Source organism: Panicum hallii, chromosome 3 (assembly GCF_002211085.1).
Source record: "Panicum hallii strain FIL2 chromosome 3, PHallii_v3.1, whole genome shotgun sequence".
NCBI lineage: Eukaryota > Viridiplantae > Streptophyta > Magnoliopsida > Poales > Poaceae > Panicum > Panicum hallii.
Window position 1 is genome coordinate 6,062,700 of NC_038044.1, and position 18,080 is coordinate 6,080,779.

Below are 18,080 nucleotides of genomic sequence, written 5' to 3' on the forward strand. Positions count from 1 at the left end.
AGCTCGGCCCATCTGGCCATCTATAGTGACGAAGCTCCTCTCACATCCTATGAGACTCTCGCCTTCTCTCTCCTCATCATGTCAGCAAAATTGATGATGTGGTATAGAATTTAATACCATAAAAATCTTCGTGAAACTTCCATTGAGACTGGCTTTATTCATGCACACCAAGATTGATATGAGTACCTAGAAGGTGTACGAGGTTCTGACTGTTGGAAGATATATCTTTTACCTTATCTCTTAAGTACATAAGCTAGCGGCTGGCTCTAACGTTTGGAGGAGGCCTTGTTTACACAATTGAGCACATATACGTATTCTACGTCTAAAGATAAACCTAGTGGCTAATGGTAGCTGGTACTAGCAGCTAGGCAGGTAGCTGGAACTGAAATCTTGGAGGCGAGTGGAGGGGCATTAATGGCGGTGGGGTTTTGCGCCGGGCAGTATGGCCGCCGCCCGCCGCACATGATTCGTTTTGACGGGTAAAGCCGTTGGCCGGAGGGCGTCGTCGTCGTTGGAGTAAAACCACGGGAAAATAAAAGCGAGCACTAGCAGGGCCACATTCCCTGGTCGCCTTGTTCCCCGACGAGCTCCGGGTTTCCTTCGGCGATCGTCGCCGCTGCTGCCTTTTTCCTTGGTTCAATTATACAATTTGTTTCGTCAAACGCAGGGATACTGTATTGAAAATATATTATTTTCCGCCTCCATCCATCCCGTCTGGTCGCTCGGTCTCCCCATGGATCGATCTCGACCGCTAGCCTACGACGGCGTACATGTAGCATGCACGAGCCTAGGTGTACGTGAACGTTATCTTATCTGCGTATGTACGTACACGCACATGTGACATGTACGTATGGGTAGTCCTACGTTGCGACTCCTATCCTACGTGGCCAGGGATGATCCATCCCTGTGGAACACAATTTGATTGTCGTCGTCGTCAGCTCGTCATCGCTGACGACAGAGATGATAGCACGGTTCTTAATTATTTGCACGAGAATTTCCCGTATCTTTTTGTACATTGGTCAGGTTTTACATGGCAAGAGCGAATGGAATTAATAAGTCACGCACGCATCGGCAGGGCATGCATCCACGTCGCATCGGAGGCAGTAACGCGTACCCATCACCGCGCCCTTTAGTCCTCTGGTCCAGCGCTTGACGTGCTCCAGCATGGAAATGCTGCTTACATGGTGTACCGCCTCCACTGCTCAACTTGTAGCTAGGTTAGCTTTCGTGTCGTTGAACCTCGAGATCACACAGGAAGCTCGAAATAAAGAGCTGGAAAGAAGATGGCATGAGACAAGAGCAAGATAGGAACTAGCAAAAGACCCCACAAGTGTAAGTTAAGCATATATATTGAGGGGGTGCTAGCTTCAGCTACGCCTTTTCTTCCCTTGTTGATGGCTTGATCTTGATGCACACACACAGTGCCCTAGCTAATGCAAGAAAAGGCAAAGCATGTAGGAGCCGACGGGGGCCAGGGAGGCCACTACCTGCTGGCCATGCCCCCATAATTGCATCGCGCTGCCTTGCCATGGGATGGGTCCCGGAGCCCCAGCAAACAAGTCCCAATGCAAGAACCCTAGACATGCTAGCAACCCACGCAGACAGAGAGAGAGAGAGAGAGAGAGAGAAGATGCATGGAGAAAAAGAGCGCATGCACGCGGCGGCAAGGTTGAAAGAAAAGGCGATCGCTTTATCACTGTGCATCGCCCAAAGCCTAGAAAAAACCCAAAGAAAGAGACGGACGGACGGATGGATGGATGGATGGGGTGGGGAGATCCAAGGTACATGACCCCTCCGGATTGTGTCCCCCACGGCCATTGTCTTCTTCCTCCTCCCTCTCCTCTCTCTTGCAGGTGGAGGTGCCGCCACAGGTGAGCACAGGGAGATTGAATATAGCCATGGTGGCCCTCCTTCCTCCTACCAACTATATTACATGTGTGCTCTTGTTAGTTGTGTGCATTGACTTGCTACCGGACGATTTGTGTAGCAGTTATTATATATAGATAGCTACTCCACGGCCCCTGAAGCTACTCAGCCGTCCTATGTGGCTATGCCTGAGTATGGGTTGTGTGTGTCATTTGGCTCATCTTCTGTCTCGATCCAGCTTAATGGCGCTCCCCGTCGTTTAGCTCGCTCGTTAACTAAGCCTTGATTCGGAGCATGAGGTTGGTATCTGTGTTCGCCAAAGTGCAAGGGTCCATTGCACGTGAAAACTAGCTTAGCGATCGAGAGTGCGACTGGCTATGGTAAGCCTTGTGCTCCCATTTATACACCTGAAAAAAAAACCTCCTGCCGTTCAAAAAAAAAATTCCTCCTGGGATTGCCAGCCGCGAGGCAACCCTAGCGGCACTGCGCGGCAGCGGCCGCTTGGGCGCATGCATGCTAGTCGTAGGTGGCGGGGAAGAAGGGAGAGATCCGGAAGCAAACAAGCAAGCTCGTCTCGTCTGGTAGCCGCCGCAAGAAGCAGCAGCGCCGGCGAAGCAATAAAAACTCGGCACCGCACCGCACCGCACCGCCGCGCTGGAGACGCGTAGCCGATGGAGCCCGGCGCTACAAACAAACGAGGGGAGGTTGCATCGGTTAGTTGCATTGCTTGCCGGCGCGGCGCGAACAGGACTTACGTAGTTTTTTCTTTCTAGGCGCGGCGCGGCCACCGCCGCGGCGCATAGCGTAGCGCGTAGCATAGTTTTTTGTTTGGGCAGCTCGCCCTTCCGGCGGGTACGTTTGGAGTGGACTTGCGGTTGCGGCTGAACCCACCGAGGCGAGGCGAGGGCGAGGCCGCGGCCGCCGCATCGATCGCGTGCAGCCGGAGCCAGTAAAGAAAGGCAAAGGTCCACCGCACCACATGGCGCCCTTCCCCATGCAAACTTTTGTCGCCTCCCCTCCCTTTTCCTCCTCCCTCCCTCCCTCCCTCTCTCTCTCTCTCTCTCTCTGAATCTCTCTCCTCCTCCACATCAAGCTCAGACTGTCAAAACACAAACAAGGATCTTACCAACAAAAAGAAACACACAAACAAGGAAACAAAACACCTACCATTTTTACCGCGCATGCACTCCGTAGACTCGCATTGCAGTGCATGCATGCACGGTTGTCAACGTCAACTGTTCATACATGCACCGTACCACGCCGAGCATTGATCTTTTTTCTACATTACTTTGATTTGTTTGTGGCCATTGATCGATCCTCCCCTCCACCTCAGCTTACTGCTGGCGTACGCGCTGCCTTGTGTTGTTGGGTTAAACGTACGTACGTACGAGTATTGGCTGGTCAAGGTCAACTCTGCCCGGCCCTGCATGCGCCCGCCCGTGAACTGAAAACGAGCTGCAACTGGCGTCTCAGTCCCTCGGGCCTCAGCTCAGAAAAACCACAGCTTCTCTCGATCACATTGCTCCTGCTGGCCAGGGTTTCCTACTTTCCTTTGTCGTTTCTTCTCCTAGTAGTGCCGCCCTATTTATTTTCATTTTTTTCTGCTCGCTGGACCCATTGACCAGTTACAATACATAGTGTATGGCATATATGTACACGTCGAGGTACCGGTAACCTTGGATCAGCTCATCTGATCCCTTGTTTTCTTTTCCCACTGGAACAGCCATGCCCTGACAAAGCTCCGCGGCCGCGAGGACACGAGGCAGGCCATGGCAACCCCATCATCATTGTCCTCACCTCAATCTCCAACTCTATTATAATAATACGGTATTATTCTACCTCAGACGCATACCTTAACTTCTTTTTTCTCCCGTGCATGGACGTTAAGCGTACCTGGACATGAACATATAGTAGTATTATGTTACTAATTTATCTTCAGATTCATGGTTGGTTTCTTTATGTAACCGGCCGGGAATGGACAGCGACACCATGTCGAGTGTGCATGTGTGCACCAGGTGTCCACCTTTATTCTACAAGAATATACAAAAATATGTCATGTCAAGCCATAAACACCACCAAATAGATGCAAAGATGCACAAAAAAGCATGTATAATTGTATACGAATCAAAACCATTATTCTACATTGAAATATGACCACCGTATATGTACAAATACAGATAGATATAAAAGCATGTTTCACGGCCTGTTTGGAAACAACGTAGAAATAATAGCAATGTTCATTATGTACATGGTAATACATGCAAGTTGTGCTCAACGCTTCTATATGTGTGTACTGGCTTGAGATATGCCTCCTAGATAAAGCTACGAGCATCTCTAAGAGCCTCTTTATCTTTAATAAATTAGCTAAAAAGGAGAAACTCCACCAAAAACTAGATCCAACAGCATCAGTATCCTCCTCGCTAATCTATCCCGCTAGCTATCCCATCGACCTCGCTCAGTAACTATACCGAGCCCATCCGCCTCGCCATCCTGCGCCCCCTGCTCCCTCCCTTTGTCGCCCTCCCGCTCTCCCGGCCCCACCCTCCCGTGCTCCCCTCGCCGACGCCGCCGAGCGCCTCTCCTCCCTTCCCGAGCTGCACTGCGCCCCCTCAGGCCTCCACCGCCCCGCAACAGCGCACCGCAGCAGCTCCTCGCTAGTGGCCATGACCGCTGCCGCCATTCCCCACGTGCGCCCCTACCTGTGCCGCTCACCCACGCCCGCCGAGGATCCCACCGGGTTCACGCTCTCCTCCTCTTCGCGGTGGTGCCGGCCCCACTGGCAGCCGCCGCCGTACCTGCCGCGCGGTGGCCGGCGACCACCGGTTGGTCTTGTTGCATTGGCCCTGCCCCACCTGCAGAGAGGGAAAAGAAGGAAAAGAAGGGGGTTAGGATAGGGCTGGGTGAAAAAAAAGAAAAAACCAAAGGAGAGGTCCTACATGTCAGGTGTACCAAGAGTCTAATTTGACTAGATTGTTAGAGTGTACTAAAATATAGAGAATAAATTTATTTTTTCCCTTCCAAAAAAAGGGGAAAGGAAACAGGCCGGGCACATATAAATCAATAACTTAACCATTTGAATAAAATACGGTTTCTCTGAACCGATTAGAGATTAGTAATTCTCAACAAGCCTGTACCGCCACAGATCAAAGCCACCAAAATTATGGTCGCCAACCAGGCATTCATTGTGCATGGAACCTAAATGGGAAGGAACAGATGATTCATTCCAGCAGGGGACCCAACTCATTGCCTAATGATGGTGGTGGTGTAATTAGCTAGTCCGGTCAAATTAACATTTGAAACGAGCCCATATTGAACTCAATTTTGGAGGGAAGAGGAGGCCACCGGGTGATGAGTTAATCGGTAGAGTAATTACTACTACTCAAATTGTTTTTGTACTGTATCCTGTACTCCACTAGCCTTGAAGATAAAATGCTCCAAGTTTTATCTTTTCCATCAAAGCTTTAATGAAACACTACTCACAAAAAAGAGGTTATGCGCATGGACTTGGACATTTGGTTTGTCACGATTTGTGCCGACTGAATGAACCCCGGAGGCTTGAAGAAACGAAACGAAAAGAAAAAGAAAAAAGGCAGAGACTTTGTCCAAGGGAGCGAAGGCCAAGGTACACAAGAGGACACAAAAGTGGTTGGACCCACGAGAGAGAGAAGAGAGAAGGCCGTGATTTGTTTTCAAATGTTTTTCCAACCGGTGGGTGGCCACACCAGATGGCAGGAGATCATAGGCCACTGCACATTCCATATAATTAATCCCTAATTTCCTCCCCCTTCCCCCTCAACACTCCCAAGTTTCCATATTATTTAGCGTCCAGCAATCTGCCATCCTCCTCTCCCTTGCAGCCTTCGCTATATATATTTCTCTTTCCCCCTCGGAGATTTCCCCTCCCCTCTCCCCTCTACATACACAAGACGCCAGAAGCAGCAGCAGCAGCGATCAAGCCACAGCCGAAGCAAAAGCAGCCATGGCAATGGAACCACTCCCTCTCTTCATGGGGGACGGCACGGACGCCGCGCTCTTCTCCGCCTTCTGGTCCTCCTTCCCGGACGATCTGCAGCAGCCCCCGCAAGAGGTAAATTTAGCCAATCTCTTTCTCCCCCAACCGAATCGAACTCGATTATTGATTTGCTTCTCCCATTCGCGCCTTCCTCCTGCTCCGAACCACAACTCCCTCTGCTCCCGCCGCCGCTGCATTTTTCTTCTTGGCTGGCCGCCACGGCAGGGGAGGCGGCAATGGCCTCCGCCGTGTGCGCTGTTGCGGGCCCCCGCACGGGATCTCCCTGCCCGCGTGACATTTACTACCGTGGTCAAGGGGGGTTAGGCAGCCAGCGAATTAGAGAGGGTTCCATCCAGACGCCTTGACACTTCTCTAGCGTGGTGGAATTCTTCTCCCTCCCCTCCCTAATCTCAAGGTCCTGCATGTTCGGCTTGCCTCGTGGAAAATTTAACTTCGCTACTAGACGTGTCTTCAGACTTCTCCTTCCGTTTGGTCCGGTTTGGTTCACATTTCTTTTCAACCAGAAAGCTTGCCACTGTAGCGAGATGCTGTTCAATGATGGTGCTGTTCTGTAATGCCCCCCCCCTTTTTTTCCTTTCCCTTTTCGATGTATGTCCAATTGTCTTTGATGAAGAAAAAGCTTTGGTTTTTGGAGGAGCCCAGCATGGGCTCCCAGGTTCCAACTGACATGAGTAGTAGTGGTTGTATGATGCAATCATTTGCAGGAATCCAAATCATTTGCCCTCTAGATCGTGCTGCCATGTCCCTGTCCAGCCATCACCTTGTGTCTCGCGACCGTTCTTGCATCCAGCCGTACAGTAAAATTAACCAGATTATCGTTAGTGATAGTATCAGTTTTAATTCTGAATTTCTGATACTGTTTTTTTTTTGCATCCCAACTTTTTCTGCACCGGTGATTCTTGAATCTTGCACACATCAACAGGAAGAAAGAAAAAGGAGAACTAATCATCTTTGATTTCTTGCTGATGCCGCAGAGCGTGGCGGAGCTGAAGCAGAGCCTGGTGGCCACCACGCTGGAGCTGGAGGCGGCCAAGGAGGAGCTCAAGAAGAAGGAACAGAGCATCGCCAAGCTCGCCGACCTCGTCCGCCAGGTGGCCAAGGAGCGCGATGACGCGCGCGACCAGCTGCAGCAACTCCGCCTACTCGCCGCCGCCGCGCCGGCCCCCGCCGCCCCGCCGCAGCCGCTCGTCACGTCCAGCGTCACCGACTCCGACTGCAGCCTCGTCTCCTCCCCCGTCGACCCCTTCTTCGACCCCGTCACCTCCGCCGACAGGCGCTGCAAGCACAGCCCCGCCACGCCGCCGCCCCCGTCGGCTGCCGCCAAGCAGCAGTGCCAACCCGGCCCCAACGTCGTCGGGTCGGCTGCCGACGCCGTGCTCGATATGCTCGCCAGCAAGAGGACGCTGCCGCAGAAGGGGCGCCTCCTGGCAGCCGTCATGGAGGCCGGGCCGCTGCTGCAGAACCTGCTCGTCGCCGGGCAGCTCCCGCGGTGGCGCAACCCGCCCACGGTGCACGCCCCGGACACGCTGCCCCTCGGCGCCCGCGCCGGCTACGTCAGTGCGCCCATGGCTGCTGGCGGCGCCAACGCCGTGGCGGCCGCCACGACGCTGGGCTACGCCGGCTCCAACGCCTGCATGAAGCGGCCAATGATGACGGCGATGCCCATGCTGCCGCTGACGCCCATGGCCGCCGGCAACAGCTCGTCGGGGTTCATCGCCAAGCGGCAGAGGCTGCATTGACCGCAACCCAGCTGCGCGGTGGTTGTACGCCTGATTGCCTATGGGTGGGTCCACTTGTCAGCGACAGGGGATTCACCATTCTCCATTGATTGTTCAGCAAAACGTTTCAACAAGTAATGGTGGTTTAGCTGCTAACTGCATAGTAGTGTTATGAGTCATAGAAGTAACTTACTAGAAGTATAGTCAGGTGCTTATGATAATGTGAATAGCAGGGTTTCACAGTTCCTTCTGCTGCTGCTTTTTTGTTTTCTCTTCCATTTTTGAGCATTTGAGTGTCTTAGAATGAGGCTGTTCTGTTAATAGCTTGACATGGGAGTATCAGAGCCAACTTCTCTTGCTTTGTGGTGAGGATCTTGGTTCTTCTGATTCCATGTCACAGCCCATGGCTTGGCTTTGGAGTTGCAATTTACCTATATATCCTTCAGCGGAGAGCTGCTTCTTGATATGTTCTCTGCACATCAATATATGCTACAATATCTTTTGGTGTCAAAATGTCCAGATATGACTTTTAACTTGTTCAATGTTTGAGATAAACAAGCAATTAGTCTAGGTGAAAAACTGGACAGTAGCATCTTCAGAGTTCCCTGTCAGACTTGACGGAAAAACTTAATTATGCCTTGTTCATCAGACTAGCAATGTCACAGACTCGCAGTACGTGCCAAAGTTTGGCTGGAGTATTCCGTCCATTAGCAAAAGAATATTCTAAGCAGAGGAAACAAGTGTTTATCCTTTGCTAATGTTTGTCCTCGAGACACGAAACTTGTTCTCGTCCCGTTACTTTATTTATTATGTAATTGGGCAGAACATGGGTGACGAACCTGCGCCGAATTTAGGAGGCGTTGAGCGGCTAAATGCATTGCATATCCCAACACCACCTTTTCAACACTAAGAACACCCTCCAAGGAACCCACACTTCTTGACTGTGCCAATTCTTTTTTCGAGAGCCACCTCTACTAACTGCTCTCTTAGATTACTAGTATAGTTCTTAATCTTGGTCGATTAGCCTGGTAGGTCTCACATGAGCAGATAGAGAAGGGGGTTCTTGCTTCCTACTCATCATGACCAAATGCAAGTAAACTCTTGAGAGTATACTATGACAAATTTCATCCAACGTGACTGCACTACAGAACAGAATGCCGATATCTTCACAGAGCACATACAGTACACGAACGGAGAAGCAATAGCTCATTCACAAAATACCTGGAATTGGGAGTGCAGTGCACTGCAAACAAGTAGCATACTGCAAGCTCCAGAATTTTTCTTCTTCCCTGAAACTTGAAATGAGAAAAGCATATTCCATTTCACTAGAGGCAAACTTAACTGATTTGCTTCAGTACATAGATCATGAGCCTTTTCATATGAAAAGCAATATGAACATAGAAGGAATCTACTTACAAGTTATTATGTCGCCACTAAATGCTACTTTCTTCAGTAACCTTTAAAAGAGTCTCCTATGTAATGATCTGCATGCCTGCAGCATCTGAAGAACAATCATGGCAAAGCAACATCAGCAAGAGCATGCTGCTCCCTGTGACTGTGAGTAGAGACTGAGTAGAGTGTAAAAATAACTGTTGCTTGTATTGGTTAGATATTTGCATCAATTCTATTGCCATTTTCACTGTGTTGGGGATCCCCACCCAAGAGGAGGCGTCGCCGAAGGTTATGCCCAAGGTTTCGAGTAACCTTCGGGCAGTACAAAAGGCACCTTGATTTGATTTGCAGGACTAACCCTCTCAGTGATGCAGTGACGGTCGATTTCAGTGATAGTTGAAGGTTTGCTTCTAGCCGAACGAGCAAAGGTTACACCGTGACTTTTGTGTTAGGATGAACCACTCGCCTGGGGTCATGATCAGCACATCGGGGTTAAGACCAACCTCCGACGATGACAAAGGAGTCGGTTGTACAATCTTCGACAACGCCAAGACCTCAGGCGGAGGATCGAAGGTTGCTCGGATCTTTCGCCATCACATGTGTAGCGTGATCACCCTGTAGTGAACAATTTATATACGCCAACATCCGGAAATGACTCAGGAACCGAAATAATATTCCGGGTAGGTAGGGGCGTAACTGGAACTATGTAACGAAGGTAGGAGGTATAAATACCCTCGCTTTTATTATAACTGGGATGATTTTTTAAGATCTTGAGAGTGCATATAAGATTATTCCGTTAAGTCAGAGTACCATTTTCTACTTTTCTATTTGGAAAAATATCATTCGGATTCCAACGCACTGGTCTCGCAGGCACGAGACCAAGTTGGAAGAAGCAAAAAAAAAAAAGAATTGTGGAGCTAGTCTACGTGAAGCACCCCTCTGTTCCAGAGTATGTGAATGGCTAACCGACCAAGCTTGTGAGTTTCGAGGTGACTAGTTGCTAAACAGAAAACTTTCATCAAAACCAGCTGGTGCAACTGCATATTTACACTAATGTAGCATGTAAAACACTATAAGAAACTATTGCTGACTAACTTCACAGACAAAAATGGTGCATGCTATTTCTAGCAGCGTTGGCAATTTTGGAGGGCAAGTAGAAAAATGATGAAGAGTTGGTCCATACAAAGAAAGAGGCAATGCGTTTCCTTCCTGTTCGGTATTGAATGTACCGGTTTTATTTTTCTTTTAAAAGATGCACGGACGGAAGAATGTTTGCTGCAGTAGTGATGGTGACAGCACCAACTAGAACAGATAGTAGTACAGCAGCATAAGTAATTCAGCATCGTTAAATCTGAATATGATGGTATGCACTGACAAAAATAAGTGTTTGTGTATATACAGTCCCAATACCCATATACTGACAGTTCACCACTATTCATGTCAGAACGTAAATATTGAGACTCCATGTTTACTGAAGCATTCAGTGTAGCCAGGTGATGCGGATTGAAGGAATGTATCACTGTAAAAATTGTCACAAGTAAATGCTCCTGGAAAGAAATATCTAAACTTTCTCAAGTGCATTCATTTTTAATTTTTTTAATGATCAACGTATCCCCACCTGAATTGTATTAAAACGGTATGGCAGATTACAGATCAACGACCCCAATTTTTAGGGGAAACGGGGCAAAATCCTACACCGCTCAGTTAATATAATGGTCAAAAAGGTCATTTGTGGTCTTCGAACTACTGCTGGTTTGTAAACACTTCAGTTCCACCTAAGTTAAACAGCATTTTAAACAATTGCATGGTGAATCTCGCCTAGAACCATTGAGGTGACAGAAGGGATATGAGCCTGTAGTAAGTGACAGATAAGTATGGTCGTTCCTGTCAGAGAAAAGAAATCATTTTAACTTTGCAACCTTCAAATCCCTATTTTAACTAGAGACTGCATGATACTAACGAATGGCGTGACTGCCACTAAAATACACTACGTAAATTTTGGAGAAATCAAACTAGCAACAGAAGCATTTGTAAAATGCACATATGCTACTCTGACAATGCACAGAACAGGAACTGTAAGTCTGTAACGCCTGATGATTATAATATTATATTTTTGGCAATCATGTATACTGTGTCTGTATGTAGTAGGACTCAAAACGTACTAAAGAGAACAGGAACTGTACATTGAGGAATGAGGATCTTCAGTCAGGTCTTTCCACGAGTAACAGAACGGAGAAGGATTCAGGGTTCGCGTCAGCTTACCGCGCGTGCGGGCCCGCTCCTCGGCTCCACCGCCCGCCGTCGGAGGCGAGGCTGCTCCTGTGGCATCGGCGTCGAGACGCACCCTCCTCGTTCTCCCCGGCGGCGAGGTCACCGCGGTCGCGTAGGGTTACGGCGACCGACCAGGCAGCCAGCGTCAGAGACTCGGAGTCTGGAAAGGAACAGCGGTTATCGTCGTCTCGCTTCTGGAGTCCTGTCAGGACGTGGGCCCGCTCCCGTGCACCCAAGGAGGGCCCACCTTGTCAGCGGCCTTCAAATATACTCGCGCCTTGGCGCCGACCACCCTGGGGTAACCATCTCAACGAACTCGCCCTCCCTCCCGGCCCGGCCTCTCCACTCCACGCGGCGAGGGACCCAAGAGCCCGACGGGTTCTCTCCCCACCCTCACGATCGCCGGCCGCCGCGAGGAAACCAGGGGAAGAGGGAGGAAGCCTAGCGCGAGAGAGACACCCCGGGCGGGCGGGCGCGCGTGCGGTCGCGCCTCCCGAATCGGGGCGCGATCGGACGATCCATGGACGTGTTCAACGGGGTGCGCTTCGTGCGGCTGCGGTGCTGCGCGCGGCGCGGCAAGTACCTCGCGGCGGACGTCGACGGGCTCAACGTCTGCCTCTCCGGCCAGCGCGGCGTGCACAACGTCGTGTGGGCGGTCCACCACGCGGCGGGCCCCGACGGCGGGCCCTGCGTCCTCCTCCGCGGCGCCTACGGCCGCTACCTCCTCTCCACCAGCGTCCAGGCGGGCACGGGCCCCTCCCACGGCGTCCTCACCACGCAGGACGACCTCGGCCACAACCCGCCGCCGCCCGGGATGCTGTGGCAGGCGATTCCCAGGCGGAGCACCTTCGTCATCCGGAGCGGCACGGGCCGGTACCTCCGCGCCAACGGCCGCTACCTCAGGTGGCGCAGGGCCGTCACCTCCGCCGGCGACAACGGCAGCACCATGATGCAGTGGGACATCGAGAACGTCCCCATCAGGATGACGCGGCCCTGCATCCTTGATCCAACCTACCAGGTAAATTGGTGACCTTGTTTTCGAGAAACGATGAGGATTCCGTAATCCGTCCTTGCTGACAAGTTACTGCGTATGATCGGCGATGAACAGCTGACGCATGCGCGGCGTCGCCCGCTGACGGAGAGCGAGGTGGCTCGGCAGATCCGGTTCGTGCGCGGCGAGACCAACGGGACCGTCAACGAGGGAGCCTGGAGGACGATGCGGCTCAACACGAACAACCTGATGCAGCTGCGGCTCACGCTGGCGTGCCGCCTGGGCGCCAGCAGGGACGTCACCCGCACCACCCTCTGCATCCGGGCCGGCCGCTACGGGCACCTCAGCCCTCTGCTCGTCGACCTGCCCATCGGCACCAACCGCATCGACATTGTCATCCTAAACCACGGGACACAAGGTGAGGTTCACCTCAGCTGAGATCAGGGTTTCTCCATCTTTTCCTTTCCTTCTTCCAAGTGCTCTCTGCTAAGTACTTGACTGAAATTGTTCGTCCAAATGTCTCATATGTTGCATGTGCCATCGCTCTTATTACCAAATGCTTTCTGAATACTTGGCTGAGACTGTTCAAATATGTCACAACCTACATGTCATTGTTCTTATAAGTACATAATAGATCGTGCAAATGGTTCAGAAGAAGCTTTGTGTCAATGCTCTTATTACCAAATGCTAACTTATCTCTCTATTTTCAGCGGACAATGATTTGCGGTACCCAGATTTGAATGCTCCATCCATAGAATAGCAGCAAGGTCTCCTGAGAAAAGGACATCAGACAATGATCTGGGCATCTTGCAGAAGTGATATGCCAAGGAATTTTTCAGTTCTCTTGAATAAGAGTAGAGGAAGTAGATCAGTTCTCACACGTCCTCAACTAGGTGTCCTGAACTCGGTTCTATTCTTCGGAGTCCATTTGCTCTGCTCAGAGTCCTGGAAGCAGGTAGAAACTAGTTACTGAAGATACTCGTAGAACACAGGTAGAACATGGTTTTGACAGAGGATACTGGCTGAAAAGTACCAATCACTTGCAATGTGATTCTTCTGCTGCAGATATGTTACTCTATCAAGTGATCTGTAAAAATACAATTTTGCTGAGTTCTGACAGAGAATGTCTTTGTGAAAAATGTGAAACGGCACTCAGTACTTGTGATAAGTAACTTTTGCTTTTTCTAATGTTCTAATGAAACGAAAGATGTTTTTTTAGTAGCAATTTCCTAATGTATTTCCAGCTGACAGTAATAGGCTCCTTGCGTAGTTGTGATTTCCTGCAAAATATCTGTGCACAGACTTAATGGCGATTTCTAATAGCGAAATTGGTTTACATCTGTTATCTGCAATGCATTGGGATGGAATTATCTTTCAGAAGAAACAATTTTTTTGCGATATTCTGTAAGGTAATTGTCTGTAGAAGGTAGCATGCGCAAATACAAGTTTGTTCAGCATCAGTTCTCTTTTTGGAGAATTTGACGTGCATCTAAATGACGGAACAAATTGCTAGTAGCATGGCACATGATCATTGGAACACATACGCTTTCGATAACCAAACTCTGAACATGGCATTCATATAACAGAACGTCTGATCAATTAAACAAGCCTTCGTCCATCTGAGCAGACAATGACCAGTATTAAACTAGAGGAAGCACAGGCAGAAACTGAAACACGATACGGTAGTAAAACACGATAAGCAGAATGGTAGCCCAAGGACACAAGGAAACTGAAGCAGCAGAATATCGTCCAAGCATCGACTTGGTGCGTCGCCCAGTTGGGCATCACTTCTTCCTGAGGAACACGTCGGAGAGCACGGTGTCCGACCGCAGCGCTGCCTTGAGAAGAGCCAGCCCCTGACGGACGTTGGGCGGAACGACACAAAAACGATACAATGTCAGAAGAGGGCTGCTCAGAAACAAGATGGTTCGATATTGAAGGGAGAACGACGCAAGAACCTCGGCCGTGCCGACAGTGACGAACTTCTCGGCGAGCTCGACGTCCTTGCCGGCGAACTTGTTTATCATCGTGATGCTGGAGATGGCCGACATGGGCGTCACCTCCAGCCCGTCCGTCACCATGTAGGTGACCACCCCCTTGACGTACCCGCCGCTCTCGTCCGAGGATGAGGACGACCCCGCGGCCGCCGGCGCCGCGAACGGCAGCACGAAGGCCACCTCCGTGGACATGGCCAGCTTGCACTGCGGGCACGTGGCCTTCGCCTCCATGGTCGCCGTGGCGCAGTACCCGGCGCAGGTGTACAGCCTGAACCTGGCCAGCGCCGGCTCGCCGTCGCCGTCGGCGCCGCCGCCCTGCAGCAGCAGCAGCTCGCGGGCGTCCGGGTGCAGCACCTTGGGCTGGAGGAGGTCCGACTTGTCGGTGCCGGGCTGCAGGTAGGACGTGCCGATGAGCTCGACGCTCTGGTACAGGCGGCCCACGCTGCCGTGCATGGTGCCGGCCGAGACGAGCTTCGCCACGGCCCCGATCGGCAGCGTCAGGAGGCTGAAGACGAAGTCGACGAACTCCTTCCCGGCCTCCGCGAACAGCACGGTCTTCGTCTTGGCGTTGACCAGCAGCTTGAGGGAGATCTTGGAAGCCATGGGTCGATTTGGCTGTGCTCCTGTCTCGAGGAAGTGGTTCTGGAACCGGTATTGGGAATTTGGGATGACGACGTGGTCGTGTATTTGTGGATTTATAGTCGTGGGAAGGTGAATCGTTTGCGTTGGTAATTAAATTAATTGCAGTCTCCTTGGCTTCTGATGAAAAAATCAATGCAATGTGGAAACAACAGCGACAATTGAGAACCAGCCGTGCCCCGTGCTAGTGGAGTACACAGAGCTTTTCGTCTTCTCAACGCTCTGTCCCAAGGAAGCGCAACATTATTAATGGCCCACGTTCTCCATTTCTTCGAGCGGATGAGTATTTTTTTTATTTGTAGCTTACATATATATATATATATATATATATATATATATATATATATATTCCTAGGGTGAAAAATAATTTATTAATAAAAAGTCACGGTAGAGTAGCCAATGTTGTCCCTCATCTCTTGCCCTGTGGGATGTTAGTTCCTGTGAAAATTACCGTTTTCCTAGAAAGTTCCTAAACCAGGGGGCATGGCCACCTCTGACCGAAATTACTTTTTAGATGCTGGTATAATTTAGGGTTAATTTATCTATTCTAATAATAGTGGATGTAGGTAATTTAGATGCAAATATAGGGTTAATTTATATTTTTTATAATTTCATAGATGGGCAAGTTAAATTAAGACTTAGGGGGTTATTTGCATAATCACAAAGGTGGATGATTTAAATATAGACTTAGTGGTTGCTTAATAATATTTTTCATAATGAGAGAGGTTGGTAATTTTGTAAAAAATGGAATAAATTCAATACGGATTATTATTACCAGGTTCACACGGTTGCGTCATTTCGTGAGTTCGAAGTATTGCAAGGCTGCTGGCTGTCACAATCGCCACAGTGCACTGCATGTTCAGAAGCCAATGATACTGCAGTTGAAAATGCAATCGATTCAGCTGTTGCATGAGAAACTGATGGAACCTCTCCATCTTACCCACCATCTGTTCATCTGGCATCTGCTCCTTGCATAAAACCACCGCACGCAAGCATCGCCAAGCACCTGACCCGATCGCTCACGCTCAGTCGAACCATCGATCCACCCATGGCTTCCAAGATCTCGCTGAAGCTGCTGGTCGAGACCAACTCGAAGAAGGTGCTCTTCGCGGAAGCCGGCAAGGAGTTCGTGGACTTCGTGTTCAGCCTGCTGACGCTGCCGATCGGCGCCGTGGCGAAGCTCGTCTCCGCCGGCACCATGCACGGCAGCGTCGGGCGGCTGTACCAGAGCGTGGACCACATGGGCGCGTCCTACCTGCTGCCCGGCGCGAACAAGTCGGAGCTGGTGCAGCCCGGGGTGCTGCACCCGGACGCGCGCGAGCTCCTGCTGCTGCCGCACGCCGGCGGCGGCGACGGCGAGGCCGAGGAGCAGCCGCGGCTGCCCAAGTTCAAGCTGTACACGTGCCCGGGCCAGTGCGTGACGGTGACCATGGAGCGGGAGGCCGCGTGCCCGCAGTGCAAGCAGGCGATGGCGACCGAGATGGCCTTCGTGCTGCCCTCGGCCGCGCCGCGGTCCGCCGCCGGCGCCAAGGGCGGCGGCGCGGCGGGGGAGGAGAGCAGCGGGTACGTGAAGGGGCTGGTCACGTACATGGTCACTGACGGGCTGGAGGTGACGCCCATGTCGGCGATCTCCAGTATCACGCTCATCAACAAGTTCAGCGTCGGCAACGACGTGGAGCTCGCGGAGAAGTTTGTCAATGTGGGGATGGATGAGGGGCTGGGCCTGCTGAGGGCGGCGCTGAGATCCGACACGGTGCTCTCCGACGTGTTCCTGACGAGGAAGAAGTGAAGTGAACGAGATCCTGATCCATGCTCTTCAGAGTTACTGATGGTAGCTCTGCAGTTTCGCTGCCAATATATGCGAGTCCACGTTTCTTGTGTTCAGCTTGACAGTTCAAGTGTGTGCTGACACGCTGTGTCCGTGTCCGTCTCGAGCCAAAGTCCAGTTTAGTTGCCACTGCAGTGCTGCATATCCTGTTCAGCGTAGTGTGGACTGTGGACATCACCAGTGTCCCGCATCCACTGGAGTATAAAATAAATCAATAAACTTTTTTTTTACTAATTCAGCTACAACATTAGAGAAGGCAAGGCATTCAGTTCAGAACTTCTGAATATTAGGCCTGATTCTGAATTTGACAGAGAGAACTAAAGAAGGAAATCGGCTCTCTTTGACAGAACCTTGCTCTACCTGTAAATGTTACTCTAAGGGCAACTCCAACATGAAGTTCTAAATCTGGATCCTAAAATTTGTATTAGAGTCTGATTTGTTTAGTTTAGGACCCAAAAAAATTATTGATCTCCAACCCTCGGGTCTCAAATCCCATCATTTCCAACTAATTCAGTTTTGTTGTTGCCTCCCGCGTTGTTTCCCGCCTACATTTTCACTCCCGCTCATTTTTCCTTCCTCTCCCGCTCAAGTTTGCTCCACAATTCTATTCCCACACCGATGCCATCCATGCATACGGCACCAGGTACCTGTCCCGGGTAGCCGGCACCACCGTCGGCCCTTCCGGCAGCACGTCGCCGTCCTCCGCGCAACCGACCGGCGCCGCGTTGATTCTGCCGGGAGCACATCCGCGTCCTCCGTGCAGCCGGCCGGTGTCGCCATCGATCGACGTCGTGGGTCCTCCGGCAGCAGCTCATCCCTGTCCTCCGTCCAATCGAATTTATTGACATAAACAGAAAGAATTGTACCTATAACCACCCATCGGTGCCAAGGGTTCTTGGTACATTGCCGGCGCCACCGAGGAACGAAAATCACCACCGAGGAATGAAAATCGATGTTGTCTGCCGTCGTTCGATGTCGAATAGCTCCTGCTTCCAAAGCTTGGGGATCTGCAGCAGCTCCGGGGACCAAGAGAAACCTTCGCGCATCTGGGCGAGCAGAGGCAACCGTCGACCTTCCAATGGCATCTAGGGCCGTCGCCATGGAATTCCGTCTGGGTTTAGCTGCCGAGCGTAAACGAGAAAGAGAGGGTGGCCTTCCATCTATCTCCACGGTCGTGCTTCGGTGGAGGCGCGGCGAGGCGAGAGAGGCGGCGACTTGGGGAGAGGAAAAGTTCGGGAGGTTGCGCGGGCGTGTGAACATATATAGGACCGCTGGTTTCGAGTCCTTGATTTGGGGCCAGTTCCGTCCGGGTCAAAAAAATTTGATGATTGTTTATAAAATAGGA

The 18,080-nt window shown here is 51.0% G+C and overlaps 4 protein-coding genes across 5 annotated transcripts; 3 read left to right on the top strand and 1 right to left on the bottom strand.

Moving 5' to 3' along the window:
* The first annotated feature begins 5,661 nt into the window (after positions 1 to 5,661).
* LOC112886575 lies at positions 5,662 to 8,130 on the top strand. Of its 2 annotated transcripts, none has more exons than XM_025952522.1 (2): positions 5,662 to 5,953; positions 6,874 to 8,130. In XM_025952522.1, exons 1-2 carry the CDS (start codon positions 5,846 to 5,848, stop codon positions 7,636 to 7,638), a joined length of 873 nt encoding a protein of 290 aa, XP_025808307.1. In that variant the 5' UTR covers positions 5,662 to 5,845; the 3' UTR covers positions 7,639 to 8,130. The 2 variants fall into 2 exon arrangements, with proteins under 2 accessions (XP_025808307.1, XP_025808306.1); XM_025952521.1 differs by lacking the exon at positions 5,662 to 5,953 and adding an exon at positions 6,463 to 6,716.
* Positions 8,131 to 11,800: 3,670 nt separating this feature from the next.
* LOC112884420 lies at positions 11,801 to 13,089 on the top strand. The gene is made up of 3 exons (XM_025949801.1): positions 11,801 to 12,298; positions 12,389 to 12,689; positions 12,982 to 13,089. Exons 1-3 carry the CDS (start codon positions 11,801 to 11,803, stop codon positions 13,029 to 13,031), a joined length of 849 nt encoding a protein of 282 aa, XP_025805586.1. The 3' UTR covers positions 13,032 to 13,089.
* Positions 13,090 to 13,802: 713 nt separating this feature from the next.
* LOC112885076 lies at positions 13,803 to 14,871 on the bottom strand. Its single transcript, XM_025950755.1, has 2 exons — positions 14,230 to 14,871; positions 13,803 to 14,127 (listed from the first exon to the last, which is right to left on the bottom strand). The coding sequence occupies exons 1-2, from the start codon at positions 14,869 to 14,871 to the stop codon at positions 14,056 to 14,058; spliced, it is 714 nt and encodes a 237-aa protein (XP_025806540.1). The 3' UTR covers positions 13,803 to 14,055.
* Positions 14,872 to 15,955: 1,084 nt separating this feature from the next.
* On the top strand, positions 15,956 to 16,696 carry LOC112885078. Its single transcript, XM_025950756.1, has one exon. The coding sequence runs from the start codon at positions 15,956 to 15,958 to the stop codon at positions 16,694 to 16,696; it is 741 nt and encodes a 246-aa protein (XP_025806541.1).
* Positions 16,697 to 18,080: the final 1,384 nt, after the last annotated feature.

Bases quoted from the DNA above. Each gene is read 5' to 3' on its own strand.
- LOC112886575 (XM_025952521.1), top strand. From the start codon at position 6,486: ATGTATGTCCAATTGTCTTTGATGAAGAAAAAGCTTTGGTTTTTGGAG. The intron at 6,717-6,873 runs GTTAGTGATAGT...CTGATGCCGCAG, and splicing joins GTAAAATTAACCAGATTATC to AGCGTGGCGGAGCTGAAGCA.
- LOC112884420 (XM_025949801.1), top strand. From the start codon at position 11,801: ATGGACGTGTTCAACGGGGTGCGCTTCGTGCGGCTGCGGTGCTGCGCG. The intron at 12,299-12,388 runs GTAAATTGGTGA...GGCGATGAACAG, and splicing joins TCCTTGATCCAACCTACCAG to CTGACGCATGCGCGGCGTCG. The intron at 12,690-12,981 runs GTGAGGTTCACC...CTCTATTTTCAG, and splicing joins CCTAAACCACGGGACACAAG to CGGACAATGATTTGCGGTAC.
- LOC112885076 (XM_025950755.1), bottom strand. From the start codon at position 14,871: ATGGCTTCCAAGATCTCCCTCAAGCTGCTGGTCAACGCCAAGACGAAG. The intron at 14,128-14,229 runs GTTCTTGCGTCG...AACGTCCGTCAG, and splicing joins TCACTGTCGGCACGGCCGAG to GGGCTGGCTCTTCTCAAGGC.
- LOC112885078 (XM_025950756.1), top strand. From the start codon at position 15,956: ATGGCTTCCAAGATCTCGCTGAAGCTGCTGGTCGAGACCAACTCGAAG.